This window comes from Bombina bombina, chromosome 9 (assembly GCF_027579735.1).
Source record: "Bombina bombina isolate aBomBom1 chromosome 9, aBomBom1.pri, whole genome shotgun sequence".
NCBI lineage: Eukaryota > Metazoa > Chordata > Amphibia > Anura > Bombinatoridae > Bombina > Bombina bombina.
This window is the reverse complement of record NC_069507.1, coordinates 183,686,641-183,707,391: the sequence shown is the minus strand read 5'-3', so window position 1 is coordinate 183,707,391 and position 20,751 is coordinate 183,686,641. Positions and strand designations below refer to the sequence as shown.

The window sequence follows — 20,751 nt, the reverse complement described above, 5'->3', positions numbered from 1 at the left end:
CCATAGCTCAGTGCATGGAAGTGATCGGGTTGATGGTAGCGGCAATGGACATAGTTCCTTTTGCGCGCATTCATCTAAGACCATTACAACTGTGCATGCTCAGTCAGTGGAATGGGGATTATACAGACTTGTCTCCGAAGATACAAGTAAATCAGAGGACCAGAGACTCACTCCGTTGGTGGCTGTCCCTGGACAACCTGTCACAAGGGATGACATTCCGCAGACCAGAGTGGGTCATTGTCACGACCGACGCCAGTCTGATGGGCTGGGGCGCGGTCTGGGGATCCCTGAAAGCTCAGGGTCTTTGGTCTCGGGAAGAATCTCTTCTACCGATAAATATTCTGGAACTGAGAGCGATATTCAATGCTCTCAAGGCTTGGCCTCAGCTAGCGAGGGCCAAGTTCATACGGTTTCAATCAGACAACATGACAACTGTTGCGTACATCAACCATCAGGGGGGAACAAGGAGTTCCCTAGCGATGGAAGAAGTGACCAAAATCATTCTATGGGCGGAGTCTCACTCCTGCCACCTGTCCGCTATCCACATCCCAGGAGTGGAAAATTGGGAAGCGGATTTTCTGAGTCGTCAGACATTGCATCCGGGGGAGTGGGAACTCCATCCGGAAATCTTTGCCCAAGTCACTCAGCTTTGGGGCATTCCAGACATGGATCTGATGGCCTCTCGTCAGAACTTCAAAGTTCCTTGCTACGGGTCCAGATCCAGGGATCCCAAGGCGGCTCTAGTGGATGCACTAGTAGCACCTTGGACCTTCAAACTAGCTTATGTGTTCCCGCCGTTTCCTCTCATCCCCAGGCTGGTAGCCAGGATCAATCAGGAGAGGGCGTCGGTGATCTTGATAGCTCCTGCGTGGCCACGCAGGACTTGGTATGCAGATCTGGTGAATATGTCATCGGCTCCACCTTGGAAGCTACCTTTGAGACGAGACCTTCTTGTTCAGGGTCCGTTCGAACATCCGAACCTGGTTTCACTCCAGCTGACTGCTTGGAGATTGAACGCTTGATCTTATCGAAGCGAGGGTTCTCAGATTCTGTTATCGATACTCTTGTTCAGGCCAGAAAGCCTGTAACTAGAAAGATTTACCACAAAATTTGGAAAAAATATATCTGTTGGTGTGAATCTAAAGGATTCCCTTGGGACAAGGTTAAGATTCCTAAGATTCTATCCTTCCTTCAAGAAGGATTGGAAAAAGGATTATCTGCAAGTTCCCTGAAGGGACAGATTTCTGCCTTGTCTGTGTTACTTCACAAAAAGCTGGCAGCTGTGCCAGATGTTCAAGCCTTTGTTCAGGCTCTGGTTAGAATTAAGCCTGTTTACAAACCTTTGACTCCTCCTTGGAGTCTCAATTTAGTTCTTTCAGTTCTTCAGGGGGTTCCGTTTGAACCCTTACATTCCGTTGATATTAAGTTATTATCTTGGAAAGTTTTGTTTTTAGTTGCAATTTCTTCTGCTAGAAGAGTTTCAGAATTATCTGCTCTGCAGTGTTCTCCTCCTTATCTGGTGTTCCATGCAGATAAGGTGGTTTTACGTACTAAACCTGGTTTTCTTCCAAAAGTTGTTTCTAACAAAAACATTAACCAGGAGATTATCGTACCTTCTCTGTGTCCGAAACCAGTTTCAAAGAAGGAACGTTTGTTGCACAATTTGGATGTTGTTCGCGCTCTAAAATTCTATTTAGAAGCTACAAAGGATTTTAGACAAACATCTTCCTTGTTTGTTGTTTATTCCGGTAAAAGGAGAGGTCAAAAAGCAACTTCTACCTCTCTCTCTTTTTGGATTAAAAGCATCAGATTGGCTTACGAGACTGCCGGACGGCAGCCTCCCGAAAGAATCACAGCTCATTCCACTAGGGCTGTGGCTTCCACATGGGCCTTCAAGAACGAGGCTTCTGTTGATCAGATATGTAGGGCAGCGACTTGGTCTTCACTGCACACTTTTACCAAATTTTACAAGTTTGATACTTTTGCTTCTTCTGAGGCTATTTTTGGGAGAAAGGTTTTGCAAACCGTGGTGCCTTCCATTTAGGTGACCTGATTTGCTCCCTCCCTTCATCCGTGTCCTAAAGCTTTGGTATTGGTTCCCACAAGTAAGGATGACGCCGTGGACCGGACACACCTATGTTGGAGAAAACAGAATTTATGTTTACCTGATAAATTACTTTCTCCAACGGTGTGTCCGGTCCACGGCCCGCCCTGGTTTTTTTAATCAGGTCTGATAATTTATTTTCTTTAACTACAGTCACCACGGTACCATATGGTTTCTCCTATGCAAATATTCCTCCTTAACGTCGGTCGAATGACTGGGGTAGGCGGAGCCTAGGAGGGATCATGTGACCAGCTTTGCTGGGCTCTTTGCCATTTCCTGTTGGGGAAGAGAATATCCCACAAGTAAGGATGACGCCGTGGACCGGACACACCGTTGGAGAAAGTAATTTATCAGGTAAACATAAATTCTGTTTTTTGGCGCTAAAAAATATGGGCGTCATTTTTGTCTCCACATTATTTAAGTTTCATTATTTATTGCTTCTGGTTGCTAGAAGCTTGTTCACTGGCATTTTTTTCCCATTCCTGAAACTGTCATTTAAGGAATTTGATCAATTTTGCTTTATATGTTGTTGTTTTTTTTTTTTCTTTTACATATTGCAAGATGTTCCACGTTGCAACTGAGTCAGAAGATACTTCAGGAAAATCACTGCACAGTGCTGGAGCTACCAAGCTAAGTGTATCTGCTATAAACTTTTGGTATCTGTTTCTCCAGCTGTTATTTGTATTGCATGTCATGTCAAACTTATTAATGCAGATAAAATTTCCTTTAGTACTGTTACATTACCTGTTGCTGTTCCATCAACATCTAATTTTCAGAGTGTTCCTGTTAACATAAGAGATTTTATTTTTTAAATCCATTAAGAAGGCTATGTCTGTTATTTCTCCTTCTAGTATACATAAAAGTCTTTTAAAACTTCTCTTTTTTCAGATGAATTTTTAAATGAACATCATCATTCTGATACTGATAATGGTTCTTCTGGTTCAGAGGTTTCTGTCTCAGAGGTTGATGCTGATAAATCTTTGTATTTGTTCAAGATGGAATTTATTCGTTCTTTACTTAAAGAAGTGTTATTTGCATTAGAAATAGAGGATTCTGGTCCTCTTGATACTAAATGTAAACGTTTAAATAAGGTTTTTAAATCTCCTGTAGTTATTCCAGAAGTGTTTTATCTCCCTGATGCTATTTCTGAAGTAATTTCCAGGGAATGGAATAATTTGGGTAATTTATTTACTCCTTCTAGACGTTTAAGCAAATTATATCCTGTGCCATCTGACAGATTAGAGTTTTTTGGGACAAAATCCCTAAGGTTATGGGGCTGTCTCTACTCCTGCTAAATGTACTACTATTCCTACGGCAGATAGTACTTCATTTAAGGATCCTTTAGATAGGAAAATTGAATCCTTTCTAAGAAAAGCTTACTTATGTTCAGGTAATCTTCTTAGACCTGCTATATTTTTAGCGGATGTTGCTGCAGCTTCGACTTTTTGGTTAGAAGCTTTAGCGCAACAAGTAACAGATCATAATTTTATAGCATTATTATTATTTTCCAGGGTAAATAATCATTTTCGTTCCTTTCCTCACAACAAGGAACAAAAGCCTGATCCTTCATCCTCAGGAGCGGTATCAGTTTGGAAACTATTTCCAGTTTGGAATATATCCAAGCCTTATAGAAACCTATAGCCAGCTCCTAAGTACCTATGAAGGTGCGGCCCTTATTCCAGCTCAGCTGGTATGGGGCAGATTACGTTTTCTTCAAAGAAATTTGGATCAATACCGTTCTTAATCTCTGGTTTCAGAAACATTGTTTCAGAAAGGTACAGAATTGGCTTCAGTTAAGGCCTCCTGCTAAGAGATTCTTTTCTTTCCCGTGTCCCAGTTAACACAGCAAAGGCTCAGCATTTCTGAAATGTGTTTCAGATCTAGAATTGGCTGGAGTATTTATGCCAGTTCCAGTTCTGGAACAGGGGCTGGGGTTTTATTTTATCTCTTCATTGTACCAAAGAAGGTCAATTCCTTCAGACCAGTTCCGGGTCTATCATTATTGAATCGTTATGTTAGGATACCAACATTCAAGATGGTTACTGTAGGACTATCCTGCCTTTTGTTTAGCAAGGGCATTATATGTCTACAATAGATTTACAGGATGTGTATCTGCATATTCCGATTCATCCAGATCACTTTTAGTGTCTGAGATTCTCTTTTTAGACAAGCATTACCAGTTTTGTGGCTCTACCGTTTGGCCTAGCCTCAGTTCCAAGAATTTTTTTCAAAGGTTCTCGGTGCCCTTCTTTCTGTAATCAGAGAATAGGGTTTTGGTATTTCCTTATTTGGACGATATCTTGGTACTTGCTCAGTCTTCTCATTTTCGAAGAATCTCATACGAATCGACTTGTGTTGTTTCTTCAAGTTCATGGTTGGAGGATCAATTTACCAATCAGTTCATTGATTCCTCAGACAAGGGTAACCTTTTTAGGTTTCTAGATAAATTCAGTGTCTATGACTCTGTCCTTGTCAGACAAGAAGAAGTTTAACATTGATATCAGCTTGTCAAAACCTTCAGTCACAATCATTCCCTTTGGTAGCCTTATGCATGGAAATGTTGGGTTTTAGGACTGCCGCATCAGATGCGATCTCCTTTGCTCGTTTTCACATGCGACCTCTTCAGCTCTGTATGCTGAACCAATGGTGCAGGGATTACTCAAAGATATCTCAATTAATATCTTTAAACCGATTTTACGACACTCTCTGACATGGTGGACAGATCACCATCGTTTAGTTCAGGGGGCTTCTTTGTTCTTCCGACCTGGACTATAATCTCAACAGATGCAAGTCTTACAGGTTGGGGAGCTGTGTGGGGGTATCTGACGGCACAAGGGGTTTGGGAATCTCAGGAGGTGAGATTTCCGATCAATATTTTGGAACTCCGTGCAATTTTCAGAGCTCTTCAGTCTTGGCCTCTTCTGAAGAGAGAGTTGTTCATTTGTTTTCAGATAGACAATGTCACAACTGTGACATACATCAATCATCAAGGAGGGACTCACAGTCCTCTGGCTATGAAAGAAGTATCTCGAATTTTGGTTTGGGCGGAATCCAGCTCCTGTCTAATCTCTGCGGTTCATATCCCAGGTATGGACAATTGGAAAGCGGATTATCTCAGTCGCCAAACGTTGCATCCGGGGGAATGGTCTCTTCACCCAGAGGTATTTCTTCAGATTGTTCAAATGTGGGAACTTCCAGAAATAGATCTGATGGCTTCTCATCTAAACAAGAAACTTCCCAGGTATCTGTCTAGATCCCGGGATCCTCAGGCGGAGGCAGTGGATGCATTATCACTTCCTTGGAAGTATCATCCTGCCTATATCTTTCCGCCTCTAGTTCTTCTTCCAAGAGTAATCTCCAAGATTCTGAAGGAATGCTCGTTTGTTCTGCTGGTAGCTCCGGCATGGCCTCACAGGTTTTGGTATGCGGATCTTGTCCGGATGGCCTCTTGCCAACCGTGGACTCTTCCGTTAAGACCAGACCTTTTGTCTCAAGGTCCTTTTTTCCATCAGGATCTCAAATCCTTAAATTTAAAGGTATGGAGATTGAACGCTTGATTCTTGGTCAAAGAGGTTTCTCTGACTCTGTGATTAATACTATGTTACAGGCTCGTAAATCTGTATCCAGAGAGATATATTATAGAGTCTGGAAGACTTATATTTCTTGGTGTCTTTCTCATCATTTTTCTTGGCATTCTTTTAGAATACCGAGAATATTACAGTTTCTTCAGGATGGTTTAGATAAGGGTTTGTCCGCAAGTTCCTTGAAAGGTCAAATCTCTGCTCTTTCTGTTCTTTTTCACAGAAAGATTGCTATTCTTCCTGATATTCATTGTTTTGTACAAGCTTTGGTTCGTATAAAGCCTGTCATTAAGTCAATTTCTCCTCCTTGGAGTTTGAATTTGGTTCTGGGGGCTCTTCAAGCTCCTCCTTTTGAACCATGCATTCATTGGATATTAAATTACTTTCTTGGAAAGTTTTGTTCCTTTTGGCCATCTCTTCTGCCAGAAGAGTTTCTGAATTATCTGCTCTTTCTTGTGAGTCTCCTTTTCTGATTTTTCATCAGGATAAGGCGGTGTTGCGAACTTCTTTTGAATTTTTACCTAAGTTGTGAATTCCAACAACATTAGTAGAGACATTGTGGTTCCTTCATTATGTCTTAATCCTAAGAATTCTAAGGAGAAATCGTTGCATTCTTTGGATGTTATTAGAGCTTTGAAATATTATGTTGAAGCTACTAAGTCTTTCCGAAAGACTTCTAGTTTATTTGTTATCTTTTCCGGTTTTTAGAAAGGCCAGAAAACTTCTGCCATTTCTTTGGCATCTTGGTTGAAATCTTTAATTCATCTTGCCTATGTTGAGTCGGGTAAGACTCCGCCTCATAGGATTACAGCTCATTCTACTAGGTCCGTTTCTACTTCCTGGGCGTTTAGGAATGAAGCTTCGGTTGATCAGATTTGCAAAGCGGCAACTTGGTCCTCTTTGCATACTTTTACCAAATTCTACCATTTTGTTGTATTTTCTTCTTCTGAAGCAGTTTTTGGTAGAAAAGTACTTCAGGCAGCGGTTTCAGTTTGAATCTTCTGCTTATGTTTTTCATTAAACTTTATTTTGGGTGTGGATTATTTTCAGCAGGAATTGGCTGTCTTTATTTTATCCCTCCCTCTCTAGTGACTCTTGTGTGGAAAGATCCACATCTTGGGTAGTCATTATCCCATACGTCACTAGCTCATGGACTCTTGCTAATTACATGAAAGAAAACATAATTTATGTAAGAATTTACCTGATAAATTCATTTCTTTCATATTAGCAAGAGTCCATGAGGCCCGCCCTTTTTTGTGGTGGTTATGATTTTTTTGTATAAAGCACAATTATTCCAATTCCTTATTTTATATGCTTTCGCACTTTTTTCTTATCACCCCACTTCTTGGCTATTCGTTAAACTGAATTGTGGGTGTGGTGAGGGGTGTATTTATAGGCATTTTAAGGTTTGGGAAACGTTGCCCCTCCTGGTAGGAATGTATATCCCATACGTCACTAGCTCATGGACTCTTGCTAATATGAAAGAAATGAATTTATCAGGTAAGTTCTTACATAAATTATGTTTTTTCCTGGTATTTGTTTAGAATTTTGCCATTCTCACAGGATGGTCTGGATATGGGCTTATCTGTCAGCTCTTTGAAAGGGCAGATTTCAGCTCTTTCAGTTTTGTTTCATAGGAAGATTGTTAATCTTGCTGGCATTAATTTTTTTATTTTCAGGCTTTGGCATGAATTAAGCCTGTGATCAAGCCAATTTCTCCTCCCTGGAGTTTTAACTTTGTGTTAAAGATTTTGCAGGCTTTTCATTTTGAACCTATGCATAAAGTGGATATTAAGATTCTTTCTTGGAAGGTTTTTTTTCCTTTTGGCTATCTCTTTTGCTAGAGTATGCAAAATTGTCTTCTATTTCTTGTGACCCTCCTTATCTTATCTGTCATCCGGATAAGATAGTTTTAAGGACTAAGTTTGATTTCTTGCCTTAAGTTGTGTCTTCAGACAATATCACTAAGGAAATAGTTTTCCCTGCTTTGAGCTCAATTTATCAATCCTTGGCAGACAGGGGCCTACATATTCGCCCCTGTCTTGCCCGAGCTTTCCTTTGGTAGGAAGCAGTTCGCTGCCCGCATTTAACATTACACACAAGTGTGCCACCCCCTGCCTGCGCACAGCCAATCACGCATGGGCAGGAGCTGTCAATCTCCCCGGGAGATTGAAGTTCTCCACCTATGAGGTGGAGAACAGGTTAGGGAAGCAGCGGTCTAATGACCACTAATGATAAATACTGACTGCAGGTTCTCTGCGAACCTGCAGTCACAGGTAGGAGAAGGGCTTGATACATCTAGCCATTTGTGTCCTAATCCCAAGAATGCTTCAGAGAGATCTTTGCATAATTTGGATGTTGCATTGAAGTTTTACATTGATGCTACTAAGGATTTCAGACAAACTTCTAGTTTTTTTTCTATTTTGTTTGTTAACTTTTCTGGTTCAAGGAAAGGACAGAACATTTCTGCTGTTTCTTTGGCCTCTTGGTTGAAACGTTTGATTCATAAGGCTTACTTGGTGGTAGGTCAGCCTCCAATGAAACATATTACTGCTCATTCTTCAGTTGCCACTTCTTGGGCTTTTACGAATGAGGCTTCAGTTTCAATTTGCAGGGCAGCTACCTGGTCTTCTTTGCATACCTTTACTAAATTCTACTATTTTAATGTTGTTGCTTTTTCTGAGGGAGCCTTTGGAGGAAGATCCTTCAGGCAGTTGTCTCAGATTCATTTATTTTTGCCTGATTGTTTGAATTTGAAATGCATTTACATTTGTTTGTTTTTTTAAATACCCTTTTTGGGTTTTTGTGGGGTTTGTGGATTTAGTTTCCCCTGTCCTTTTTATTGGTCTTATTGCTTTTTCCTACCTAATTTTGCTTGGCTATATGTTAGACTGAGGAACCTGTGAGGTTGGAGATGTTTTATAGAGCTCTAGTGGTTTGGGAATCTTTGCCTCCTCCTAGTGGTTGGGAAGAGTTGTTATTCCCAGGAGTAATGGATCTATAATTGCGTTTGTAATATCCGTCGGCAGTTACGCATGCATCCTCCATGGAATGTTGGCAGCGCAAGGCAGCCAACAGAATGTTGGCTGCACGCGCAGCCAAAAGAATTCACCTGGATGCAGCAAAGCTGCATCCTCATGGTTTTTTTCGGAATCCACTGGGATGCAGCAAAGGCAAACGGAGCATTACAAAAGAATCTCCATGGCTCCGCGGTCGCTTCCAGCCAGTTCCAGGGTTGCCGGTCTTCAGCTCCGTGGTCATCGGTCTTCAGCTCCGCCCTCTGATCCGTGCCGGTTGTTCCTGGAAGAAGAAAGAAGAGGTCGCCGCTTGGAAGAAGACTTCACCGCATGGGACAGGACCTTCTCCGCCGGACTTCAGGAACGGTGGGTGGTGGGTTTTACTGTTAGGGGGGACTTAGAATTTTTGGTAACTGCAAAAGAGATGTTTAACTTAGGGCAATGTCCTACAAAAAGCCATTTTAAGGGCTATTGATAGTTTAGCATTAGATTAGGGGGTGTTTTTATTTTGGGGGCCTTTTTATTTTCATAGGGATTAGGTTTTATTTCTCTTGTTAAGTGTATCCAGTCCATGGATCATCCATTACTTATGGGATATTCTCCTTCCCAACAGGAAGTTGCAAGAGGATCACCCACAGCAGAGCTGCTATATAGCTCCTCCCCTAACTGTCATATCCAGTCATTCTCTTGCAAGCCTCAACCAAGATGGAGGTCGTAAGAGGAGTGTGGTGTCTTATACTTAGTTTATTCTTCAATCAAAAGTTTGTTATTTTTAAATGGTGCCGGAGTGTACTGTGTATCTCAGGCAGTATTTAGAAGAAGAATCTGCCTGCGTTTTCTATGATCTTAGCAGAAGTAACTAAGATCCATGGCTGTTCTCACATATTCTGAGGAGTGAGGTAACTTCAGAGAGGGAATGGCGTGCAGGTTTTCCTGCAATAAGGTATGTGCAGTTAATATTTTTCTAGGGATGGAATTTGCTAGAAAATGCTGCTGATACCGAACTAATGTAAGTAAAGCCTTAAATGCAGTGATAGCTACTGGTATCAGGCTTATTAATAGAGATGCATACTCTTATAAAAATGTAATATAAAACGTTTGCTGGCATGTTTAATCGTTTTTATATGTATTTGGTGATAAAACTTATTGGGGCCTAGTTTTTTTCCACATGGCTGGCTTGAATTTTGCCTAGTAACAGTTTCCTTAGGCTTTCCACTGTTGTAATATGAGTGGGAGGGGCCTTTTTTAGTGCTTTTCTGTGCAGCTAAAAATACTGACAGAGACATTCAGTTTCCCTCTGCATGATCCAGGACATCTCTGGAGGGCTCAAAAGGCTTCAAAGTCGTTTTTGAGGGAGGTAAAAAGCCACAGTAGAGCTGTGGCAGTTGTTGTGACTGTTTGAAAAAAAAAAACGTTTTTGTCTTTTATTATTCCATTTTGGGTATTAAGGGGTTAATCATCCATTTGCAAGTGGGTGCAATGCTCTGCTAACTTGTTACATACACTGTAAAAATTTTGTTAGTGTAACTGCCTTTTTTCACTGTTATTTCAAATTTTGACACAATTTGTGTTTCTTAAAGGTGCAGTAACGTTTTTTATATTGCTTATAAACTTGTTTAAAGTGTTTTCCAAGCTTGCTAGTCTCATTGCTAGTCTGTTTAAACATGTCTGACACAGAGGAAACTACTTGTTCATTATGTTTGAAAGCCATGGTGGAGCCCCATAGGAGAATGTGTACTAAATGTATTGATTTCACCTTAAACAGTAAAGATCAGTCTTTAACTATAAAAGAAATATCACCAGAAGATTCTGACGAGGGGGAAGTTATGCCGACTAACTCTCCCCACGTGTCAGACCCTTCGCCTCCCGCTCAGGGGATGCACGCTAATATGGCGCCAATTATATCAGGGACGCCCATAGCGATTACCTTGCAGGACATGGCTGCAATCATGAATAATACCCTGTCAGAGGTATTATCCAGGTTGCCTGAATTAAGAGGCAAGCGCGATTGCTCTGGGGTTAGGAGAAATACAGAGCGCACAGATGCTGTAAGGGCCATGTCTGATACTGCGTCACAATATGCAGATCATGAGGACGGAGAGCTTCAGTCTGTGGGTGACATCTCTGATTCGGGGAAACCTGATTCAGAGATTTCTAATTTTAAATTTAAGCTTGAGAAGCTCCGTGTGTTGCTTGGGGAGGTATTAGCTGCTCTGAATGACTGTAACACAGTTGCAGTACCAGAGAAATTGTGTAGGCTGGATAAATACTATGCGGTACTGGTGTGTACTGATGTTTTTCCTATACCTAAAAGGCTTACAGAAATTATTAGCAAGGAGTGGGGTAGACCGGGTGTGCCTTTTTCCCCACCTCCTATATTTAGAAAATGTTTCCAATAGACGCCACTACACGGGACTTATGGCAGACGGTCCCTAAGGTGGAGGGAGCAGTTTCTACTTTAGCAAAGCGTACTACTATCCCGGTTGAGGACAGTTGTGCTTTTTCAGATCCAATGGATAAAAAATTGGAGGGTTACCTTAAGAAAATGTTTATTCAACAAGGTTTTATTTTACAGCCCCTTGCATGCATTGCGCCTGTCACGGCCGCGGCGGCATTCTGGTTTGAGGCCCTGGAAGAGGCCATCCATACAGCTCCATTGACTGAAATTATTGACAAGCTTAGAACACTTAAGCTAGCTAACTCATTTGTTTCTGATGCCATTGTTCATTTGACTAAACTAACGGCTAAGAATTCCGGATTCGCCATCCAAGCGCGTAGGGCGCTATGGCTTAAATCCTGGTCAGCTGACGTGACTTCGAAGTCTAAATTACTCAACATTCCTTTCAAGGGGCAGACCTTATTCGGGCCTGGTTTGAAGGAAATTATTGCTGACATTACTGGAGGTAAGGGTCACACCCTTCCTCAGGACAGGGCCAAAGCAAAGGCCAAACAGTCTAATTTTCGTGCCTTTCGAAATTTCAAGGCAGGTGCAGCATCAACTTCCTCCGCTTCAAAACAAGAGGGAACTTTTGCTCAATCTAAGCAGGCCTGTAAACCTAACCAGTCCTGGAACAAAGGCAAGCAGGCCAGAAAGCCTGCTGCTGCCTCTAAGACAGCATGAAGGAACGACCCCCTATCCGGCGACGGATCTAGTAGGGGGCAGACTTTCTCTCTTCGCCCAGGCGTGGGCAAGAGATGTTCGGGATCCCTGGGCGTTGGAGATCATATCTCAGGGATATCTTCTGGACTTCAAAGCTTCCCCTCCACATGGGAGATTTCATCTTTCAAGGCTATCTGCAAATCAGATAAAGAAAGAGGCATTCCTACGCTTTGTGCAAGACCTCCTAGTTATGGGAGTGATCCATCCAGTTCCGCGGACGGAACAAGGACAGGGTTTTTATTTGAATCTGTTTGTCCCTTAAACAAATTCCTCAGAGTTCCATCTTTCAAAATGGAAACTATTCGGACCATCCTACCCATGATCCAAGAAGGTCAGTACATGACCACAGTGGACTTAAAGGATGCCTACCTTCACATACCAATTCACAAAGATCATCATCGGTTTCTAAGGTTTGCCTTTCTAGACAGGCATTACCAATTTGTAGCTCTTCCCTTCGGGTTGGCTACAGCCCCGAGAATCTTTACAAAGGTTCTGGGCTCACTTCTGGCGGTTCTAAGACCGCGAGGCATAGCGGTGGCTCAGTATCTAGACGACATCCTGATACAGGCGTCAAGCTTTCAAGTTGCCAAGTCTCATACAGAGATAGTTCTGGCATTTCTGAGGTCGCACGGGTGGAAAGTGAACGAGGAAAAGAATTCTCTATCCCCACTCACAAGAGTCTCCTTCTTAGGGACTCTTATAGATTCTGTAGAAATTAAAATTTACCTGACGGAGTCCAGGTTATCAAAACTTCTAAATGCTTGCCGTGTTCTTCACTCCATTCCGCACCCTTCGGTAGCTCAGTGTATGGAGGTAATCGGCTTAATGGTAGCGGCAATGGACATAGTGCCATTTGTGCGCCTTCATCTCAGACTGCTGCAATTATGCATGCTGAGTCAGTGGAATGGGGATTACACAGATTTGTCCCCTCTGCTAAATCTGGATCAAGAGACCAGAGATTCTCTTCTCTGGTGGTTGTCTTGGGTACACCTGTCCAAGGGTATGACCTTTCGCAGGCCAGATTGGACAATTGTAACAACAGATGCCAACCTTCTAGGTTGGGGTGCAGTCTGGAATTCCCTGAAGGCACAGGGATCGTGGACTCAGGAGGAGAAACTCCTTCCAATAAATATTCTGGAGTTAAGAGCGATATTCAATGCTCTTCTGGCTTGGCTTCAGTTAGCAACACTGAGGTTCATCAGATTTCAGTCGGACAACATCACGACTGTGGCTTACATCAACCATCAAGGGGGAACCAGGAGTTCCCTAGCGATGTTAGAAGTCTCAAAAATAATTCGCTGGGCAGAGTACCACTCTTGCCACCTGTCAGCAATCCATATCCCAGGCGTGGAGAACTGGGAGGCGGATTTTCTAAGTCGTCAGACTTTCCATCCGGGGGAGTGGGAACTCCATCCGGAGGTGTTTGCTCAGTTGATTCATCGTTGGGGCAAACCAGAGTTGGATCTCATGGCGTCTCGCCAGAACGCCAAGCTTCCTTGTTACGGATCCAGGTCCAGGGACCCAGAAGCGACGCTGATAGATGCTCTAGCAGCGCCTTGGTTCTTCAACCTGGCTTATGTGTTTCCACCGTTTCCTCTGCTCCCTCGACTGATTGCCAAAATCAAACAGGAGAGAGCATCGGTGATTCTGATAGCACCTGCGTGGCCACGCAGGACTTGGTATGCAGACCTAGTGGACATGTCATCCTTTCCACCATGGACTCTGCCTCTAAGACAGGACCTTCTGATACAAGGTCCTTTCAATCATCCAAATCTAATTTCTCTGAGACTGACTGCATGGAGATTGAACGCTTGATTCTATCAAAGCGTGGCTTCTCCGAGTCAGTCATTGATACTTTAAAAGGATTATCAGCTAGTTCCTTAAAGGGACAGATTTCTGCTCTGTCTATTCTTTTGCACAAGCGTCTGGCAGAGGTTCCAGACGTCCAGGCATTTTGCCAGGCTTTGGTTAGAATTAAGCCTGTGTTTAAACCTGTTGCTCCCCCGTGGAGCTTAAACTTGGTTCTTAAAGTTCTTCAAGGAGTTCAGTTTGAACCCCTTCATTCCATTGATATTAAACTTTTATCTTGGGAAGTTCTGTTTTTGATGGCTATTTCCTCGGCTCGGAGAGTCTCTGAGCTATCTGCCTTACAATGTGATTCTCCTTATCTGATTTTTCATGCAGATAAGGTAGTCCTGCGTACCAAACCTGGGTTTTTACCTAAGGTGGTTTCTAACAAGAATATCAATCAAGAGATTGTTGTTCCATCATTGTGTCCTAATCCTTCTTCAAAGAAGGAACGTCTTTTACATAATCTGGACGTAGTCCGTGCCTTGAAGTTTTACTTACAAGCGACTAAAGATTTTCGTCAAACATCTACCCTGTTTGTCGTTTACTCTGGACAGAGGAGAGGTCAAAAAGCTTCGGCAACCTCTCTTTCCTTTTGGCTTCGGAGCATAATAAGCCTAGCCTATGAGACTGCTGGACAGCAGCCCCCTGAAAGGATTACAGCTCATTCCACTAGAGCTGTGGCTTCCACCTGGGCCTTTAAAAATGAGGCCTCTGTTGAACAGATTTGCAAGGCCGCGACTTGGTCTTCGCTTCACACTTTTTCCAAATTTTACAAATTTGATACTTTTGCTTCTTCGGAGGCTGTTTTTGGGAGAAAGGTTCTTCAGGCAGTGGTTCCTTCCGCTAAATCCTGCCTTGTCCCTCCCATCACCCGTGTACTTTAGCTTTGGTATTGGTATCCCATAAGTAATGGATGATCCGTGGACTGGATACACTTAACAAGAGAAAACATAATTTATGCTTACCTGATAAATTTATTTCTCTTGTAGTGTATCCAGTCCACGGCCCGCCCTGTCCTTTTAAGGCAGGTCTAAATTTTAATTAAACTACAGTCACCACTGCACCCTATGGTTTCTCCTTTCTCTGTTTGTTTTCGGTCGAATGACTGGATATGACAGTTAGGGGAGGAGCTATATAGCAGCTCTGCTGTGGGTGATCCTCTTGCAACTTCCTGTTGGGAAGGAGAATATCCCATAAGTAATGGATGATCCGTGGACTGGATACACTACAAGAGAAATAAATTTATCAGGTAAGCATAAATTATGTTTTTTATTTTTGGGGGGTTTTATACCTAGGTTTTTTTGTTTGTTTTTTAAATTAGGGATGGGCAGCAAAAGAGCTGAATGCCCTTTTAAAGGCAATGCCCATACAAATGTCCTTTTCAGGGCAATGGATAGTTTAGGTTTTTTAGTGTTAGGTTTATTTATTTTGGGGGGTTTGGTGGGTTTGTGGGTTTTACTGTTAGGGGGGACTTAGAATTTTTTGTAACTGCAAAAGAGCTGTTTAACTTAGGGCAATGCCCTACAAAAAGCCCTTTTAAGGGCTATTGGTAGTTCAGCATTAGATTAGGGGGTGTTTTTATTTTGGGGGGGAGCTTTTTAATTTACATAGGGATTAGCTTTAATTTTTTAATTTTTGCTAATTTGTTTATTTTTTTCTGTAGTTCAATTTTTTTTATTTTTATTAACAACACATAGACTGCCCTCTGGGCAGGCTTACCAACTAGCGTTTATAATAAATTGAAATATAAATATATAGCTATATTTACTGTGATTAGTTTACTGTTTACCCCTCTTTCTTTTTTATCTTATGAACAGATGTGGGAAGAAGCTATAACTCTTGGCAAAGAACTGGCAGAACAATATGAAAATGAAATGTTTGATTATGAGCAACTTAGTGAATTACTGGTATGTGCCTTTTCCATAAATATAATCCTCCGCAATTAATGTAATTTCTTCAAAAAATGTATTATGATTATAAGAAAATAATATTTATATATCCTAAGTTACTGCCTTTTAACAGTAAACCAAATCAGGTTTTTGGGATTTTTTTATTTATGTGTTTATATTTTACTCCAGACAATTAATACAATGGGCTCCATGTACTAAGTGGCGGATGGACAGCTTCTCAACTCGCGAAGCTGTCCGCCCGCCTTCGCTACACACGGGCAGCGGATCTGTTGATCCGCTTGCCTGTATGTATCATTACACACTCATCGGAGTGTGTAATGCCCGCCCCTTCATTCGCGCGACCAATCACGCGACTGAAGGGGCTGTCAATCACCGAGAGTGAGCGAGCTCTCTGTGATTTTCCCTCGCCACCTCAGAGGTAGCGTAGGGTGTAAGAAGCAGTGGTCTAATGACCGCTGCTTCTTACATCACAGGAAGCAGGCTCGCATATGCGAACCTGCCCCGCAAAGGCTCCGGAGCAGCTTTTGCTGCTTCGTACATGGAGCCTAATGTGTAGGGTATGGTACAGTTTACATTAACAAAAATATAGGCGGCATACTGTTTTTCAAAGGAAAAGAAAATTATAAAAACTCACACATCAGAGCCATTTTCATATAGGTTGACATTTGACCGTCCTTTATATCACTTCCTGTAGATGTTTGGTTCAGACACAATTCACTTGAACTAACCAGCCTCCTTAGAAGCGGGCAAGTGGTTGAGTTTTGTCCATAATATATTTGGCTTCAGAATTAGGTGGATTTTGAGTGTCAAAATGTCAGAATGTTGATCATATCAAATGTTTCATCCAGTGTATATTGTGCGTATAATATTAATTTTTCACCTGCAGTTGAGTTCACTAAAACTTGGGCTACATATGTATATGATTATGCACAAAATCGCTTAATTATCCTATCAATTAGTTTGCTGAATTATTATTAATTATTTTAGTCTGATTTTCAACAGTAAAATTGCAGTGTGGTAATTATCTTTTCAAATATGAAATGTTAGAAATACTATTATAATATAAAACCTATAATAGATACATCAGAAGAGGATAAATGGACATACATCAAACCAAAATGGTGTATAACTAATAAAAGACTTGTTTGAAGCAATCTTAAAAAAAAAATTATGTACCGGTAAATGAAATAGTATTTTGATATTTATTCCACTAAGTGACTATGTGCTGAAATGTAGTTGCAAAAATAGATACAGATATTAAGTTTTTTTGTACTGCAAAGGGTAATATATTCTTCACAAAATATATTAAATAACTCTGTTTTAAATGGCAATATAATTAAAAGTTTTTGTTTTGCCAAGCAATGTGAATAATATAAAAAAAAGTTTGTATTTATTTAATTAGCATAAATCTCATGCAAGACAGCGGTTTTAATTATTTTCCATTCTTTTTCAGAAAAAGCAAGCACAGTTTTTCGAAAAGATTGTGAAAGTTATTCGACCCAAACCTGATTACTTTGCAGTTGGTTATTATGGACAAGGATTTCCTACATTTATTAGGGTAACCGTTTATTATTTAAAATTCTTAATTACTCCAAAGTAGCTGTGATAAAATCACACAAGTTTCTGTTTATGTTTCACAACTGAATGCAACATACTCTGAAATATATATGCAAACAACAAAAGAAATAAAGCAACTGGGGGAAGGAATTAAATTCCTCCAAAAAGAAAGGGAAAACAGCATTTCTCCTACATTGGTGTGTCCGGTCCACGGCTTCATCCTTACTTGTGGGATATTCTCATTCCCTACAGGAAATGGCAAAGAGAGCACACAGCAAAGCTGTCCATCTAGCCCCCCTCTAGCTCCGCCCCCCAGTCATTCTCTTTGCCGCTCTGTACATGTAGCATCTCCACGGGGATGGTACAGAGTATGTGGTGTTAGTTGTAGTTTTTATTTCTTCTATCAAGAGTTTATTTTAAAATAGTGCCGGTTTGTATTATTTACTCTACAACAGAAAGTGATGAAGATTTCTGTTAAAAGAGGAATATGATTTTAGCACCAGTACCTAAAATCCATTGCTGTTCCCACGCAGGACTGTTGAAACCAGAGAACTTCAGTTGGTGGGAACAGTTTGCAGGCTTATCTGCTTCAGGTATGATCAGTCACTTTTCTAACAAGACCTAGTAATGCTAGAAGACTGTCAGTTTTCCCTTATGGGATTGGTAAGCCATTTTCTTAGACTCAGTAACAGAATTAAGGCTTATAACTTGGGCTCTATGCTGGTTGACACTATTGTGGGCTAAGTCGTTTGTTTTTTAACATGTTTATGTGACATTTGGAGTGTTTTTCAAACTTTGAAACACTTTTGGGGAATTTTATTTGCGCCTGGCAACCGTTTAGACACCTAATCTTGTCAGAAAGGCCCCTTCACTCTGGAATGCAGAGGGATGAGGCCTCATTTTCGCGCCTCAGTTGCGCAGTTGCTTTTCACTAGGCAGTTCATGCAGCTTCACGTGGAAGGTCCAGAGGCTTAGAAAAGGACTTCAGAGAGGCTTATTACTGTTTTGAATAACCCCTAAGGAAGGTAAACGCTGCAGCAGAGACTGTGGCAGGGACTGTAGTGTGTTTAAACCGGTTAATTGTTATTTTAGCTCCGGTTTGGGCATTTAGGGGTTAAGTTGCCTGAAAATTGGTGTGCAATATTTTCAAAGCATTAAAACACTGTGGTGAAAATTTCATAAAGATCGGATATTTCTTTGATGTTTTTCTGTCATTTCAGTAATAAAGTGTGCCCTTTTATTATTTAAAGAGACAGTAACGGTTTTGAATAAAATAACTTTTATTGCATTAAAAGTCTGCCTAAGTCTGTTTAACATGTCTGTGCCTTCAGATAGCCTATGTTCTGTGTGTATGGAGGCCAAGGTGGTTCCCCCATTAAATGTATGTGCGAATTGTGCCATGGCGTCCAAACAGATTAAGGACAGTACTGTCACATTTAATAATGTTGCCCAAGATGATTCTTTAAATGAAGGTAGTGGGGATAGTTCATCATCCTCTCCTTCTGTGTCAACACCAGCTTTGCCCGCGCAAGCGATACCTAGTACATCTAGCGCGCCAATGGCTGTTACTATGCAGCAATTAGCGGCAGTAATGGATAATTCTCTAGCAGCCTTTTTATCCAAGCTGCCAGCTTTTCCTAGAAAGCGTGATTGCTCAGTTTTAAATACAGAGGATGAGCAAGCAGGCGCAGAAGATAATTTATCTGTTATGCCCTCACATCAATCTGAGTTGGCAGTGAGGGAGGGCCTGTCCGAGGGAGAAATTTCTGACTCAGGAAAAATTTCTCAGCAGGCAGAGCCTGATATCATTGCATTTAAATTTAAGCTAGAACATCTCCGCGCTCTGCTTAAGGAGGTGCTAGCTACACTTGATGATTGTGATCCTTTGGTGATTCCAGAGAAGTTATGCAAAATGGACACATTTTTAGAGGTCCCAGTGCACGCTGATGCGTTGCCGATACCCAAGATAGTGGCGGATATAGTGACTAAGGAGTGGGAGAAGCCAGGGGTGCCTTTTGTTCCCCCTCCTATGTTTAAGAAAATGTTCCCCATTGTCGACCCCAGAAGGGATGCATGGCAGACGGTCCCTAAGGTAGAGGGGGCAGTTTCAACGTTAGCTAAGCGCACAACTATTCCAATAGAGGACAGTTGCGCTTTCTAATAAAAAATTAGAAGGATTGCTTAAGAAAATTTTTGTTCAGCAAGGTTTCCTTCTTCAACCAATTTCGTGCATTATTCCTGTCACCACGGCGGCGTCTTTTTGGTTCGATGAACTAGAAAATTCGCTCCAAAAGGAGACTCCATATGATGAGGTCATGGACAGAATTCACGCACTGAAGTTGGCTAATTCCTTTATTTTGGATGCCGCTTTTCAATTGGCTAAATTAGCGGCGAAAAATTCAGGTTTTGCAATAGTGGCGCGCAGGGCGCTTTGGCTAAAATCTTGGTCGGCGGATGTGTCGTCCAAAACAAAATTGCTTAATATTCCTTTCAAAGGTAAGACCCTATTCGGGCCAGAATTGAAGGAGATTATTTCAGACATCACCGGGGGAAAGGGCCATGCCCTTCCACAGGATAGGCCTTTCAAAGCAAAAAATAAGTCTAATTTTCGTTCCTTTCGCAATTTCAGGAACGGACCGGCTTCTAACTCTGTAGCCTCTAGACAAGAGGGTAACACTTCCCAGCCCAAACCAGCATGGAAACCATTGCAAGGCTGGAACAAGGGAAAACAGGCCAAAAAGCCTGCTGCTGCTACCAAATCAGCATGAAAGGATGGCCCCCGATCCGGGACCGGATCTGGTAGGGGGCAGACTCTCTCTCTTTGCTCAGGCTTGGGCAAGAGATGTCCTAGACCCCTGGGCTTTAGAGATTGTCTCTCAGGGGTATCTCCTAGAATTCAAGGACCTTCCTCCAAAGGGAAGGTTTCACATATCTCGCTTGTCTTTAGACCAGACAAAGAGACGGGCATTCTTACATTGCGTAGAAGACCTTTTCAAAATGGGAGTGATACACCCAGTCCCAAAAGCAGAACAAGGACTGGGTTTTTACTCCAACCTGTTTGTAGTTCCCAAAAAGGAGGGAACGTTCAGGCCAATTCTGGACTTAAAGATCCTAAACAAATTCCTCAAAGTTCCATCATTCAAAATGGAAACAATTCGAACAATTTTGCCAATGATCCAGGAGGGTCAATACATGACTACCGTGGACCTAAAGGATGCATACCTGCATATTCCTATCCACAAAAATCACCATCAGTTCCTAAGGTTCGCCTTTCTGGACAAGCATTACCAGTTTGTGGCCCTTCCTTTCGGTTTGGCCACCGCTCCCAGAATTTTCACAAAGGTGCTAGGGTCCATTCTAGCGGTACTAAGACCGCGGGGCATTGCAGTAGCACCTTACCTAGACGACATCTTAATACAGGCGTCGTCTTTTCCCAGGGCCAAGGCTCATACGGATATTGTTCTAGCCTTCCTAAGGTCTCACGGGTGGAAGGTGAACGTAGAAAAAAGTTCTCTGTCCCCGGTCACAAGGGTTCCCTTCCTGGGAACAATAATAGACTCGGTAGAAATGA

The 20,751-nt window shown here is 41.8% G+C and overlaps 1 protein-coding gene across 1 annotated transcript in view; it reads left to right on the top strand.

The window, feature by feature from the left end:
- DOCK1 (dedicator of cytokinesis 1) overlaps positions 1-20,751 on the top strand; it is an 827,740-nt gene that overhangs the window by 718,273 nt on the left and 88,716 nt on the right. The window contains exons 39-40 of the mRNA XM_053692513.1: positions 15,531-15,620; positions 17,077-17,181. Coding sequence (XP_053548488.1) covers positions 15,531-15,620; positions 17,077-17,181 — 195 coding nt within the window. The remainder of the gene's footprint in view (positions 1-15,530; positions 15,621-17,076; positions 17,182-20,751) is intronic.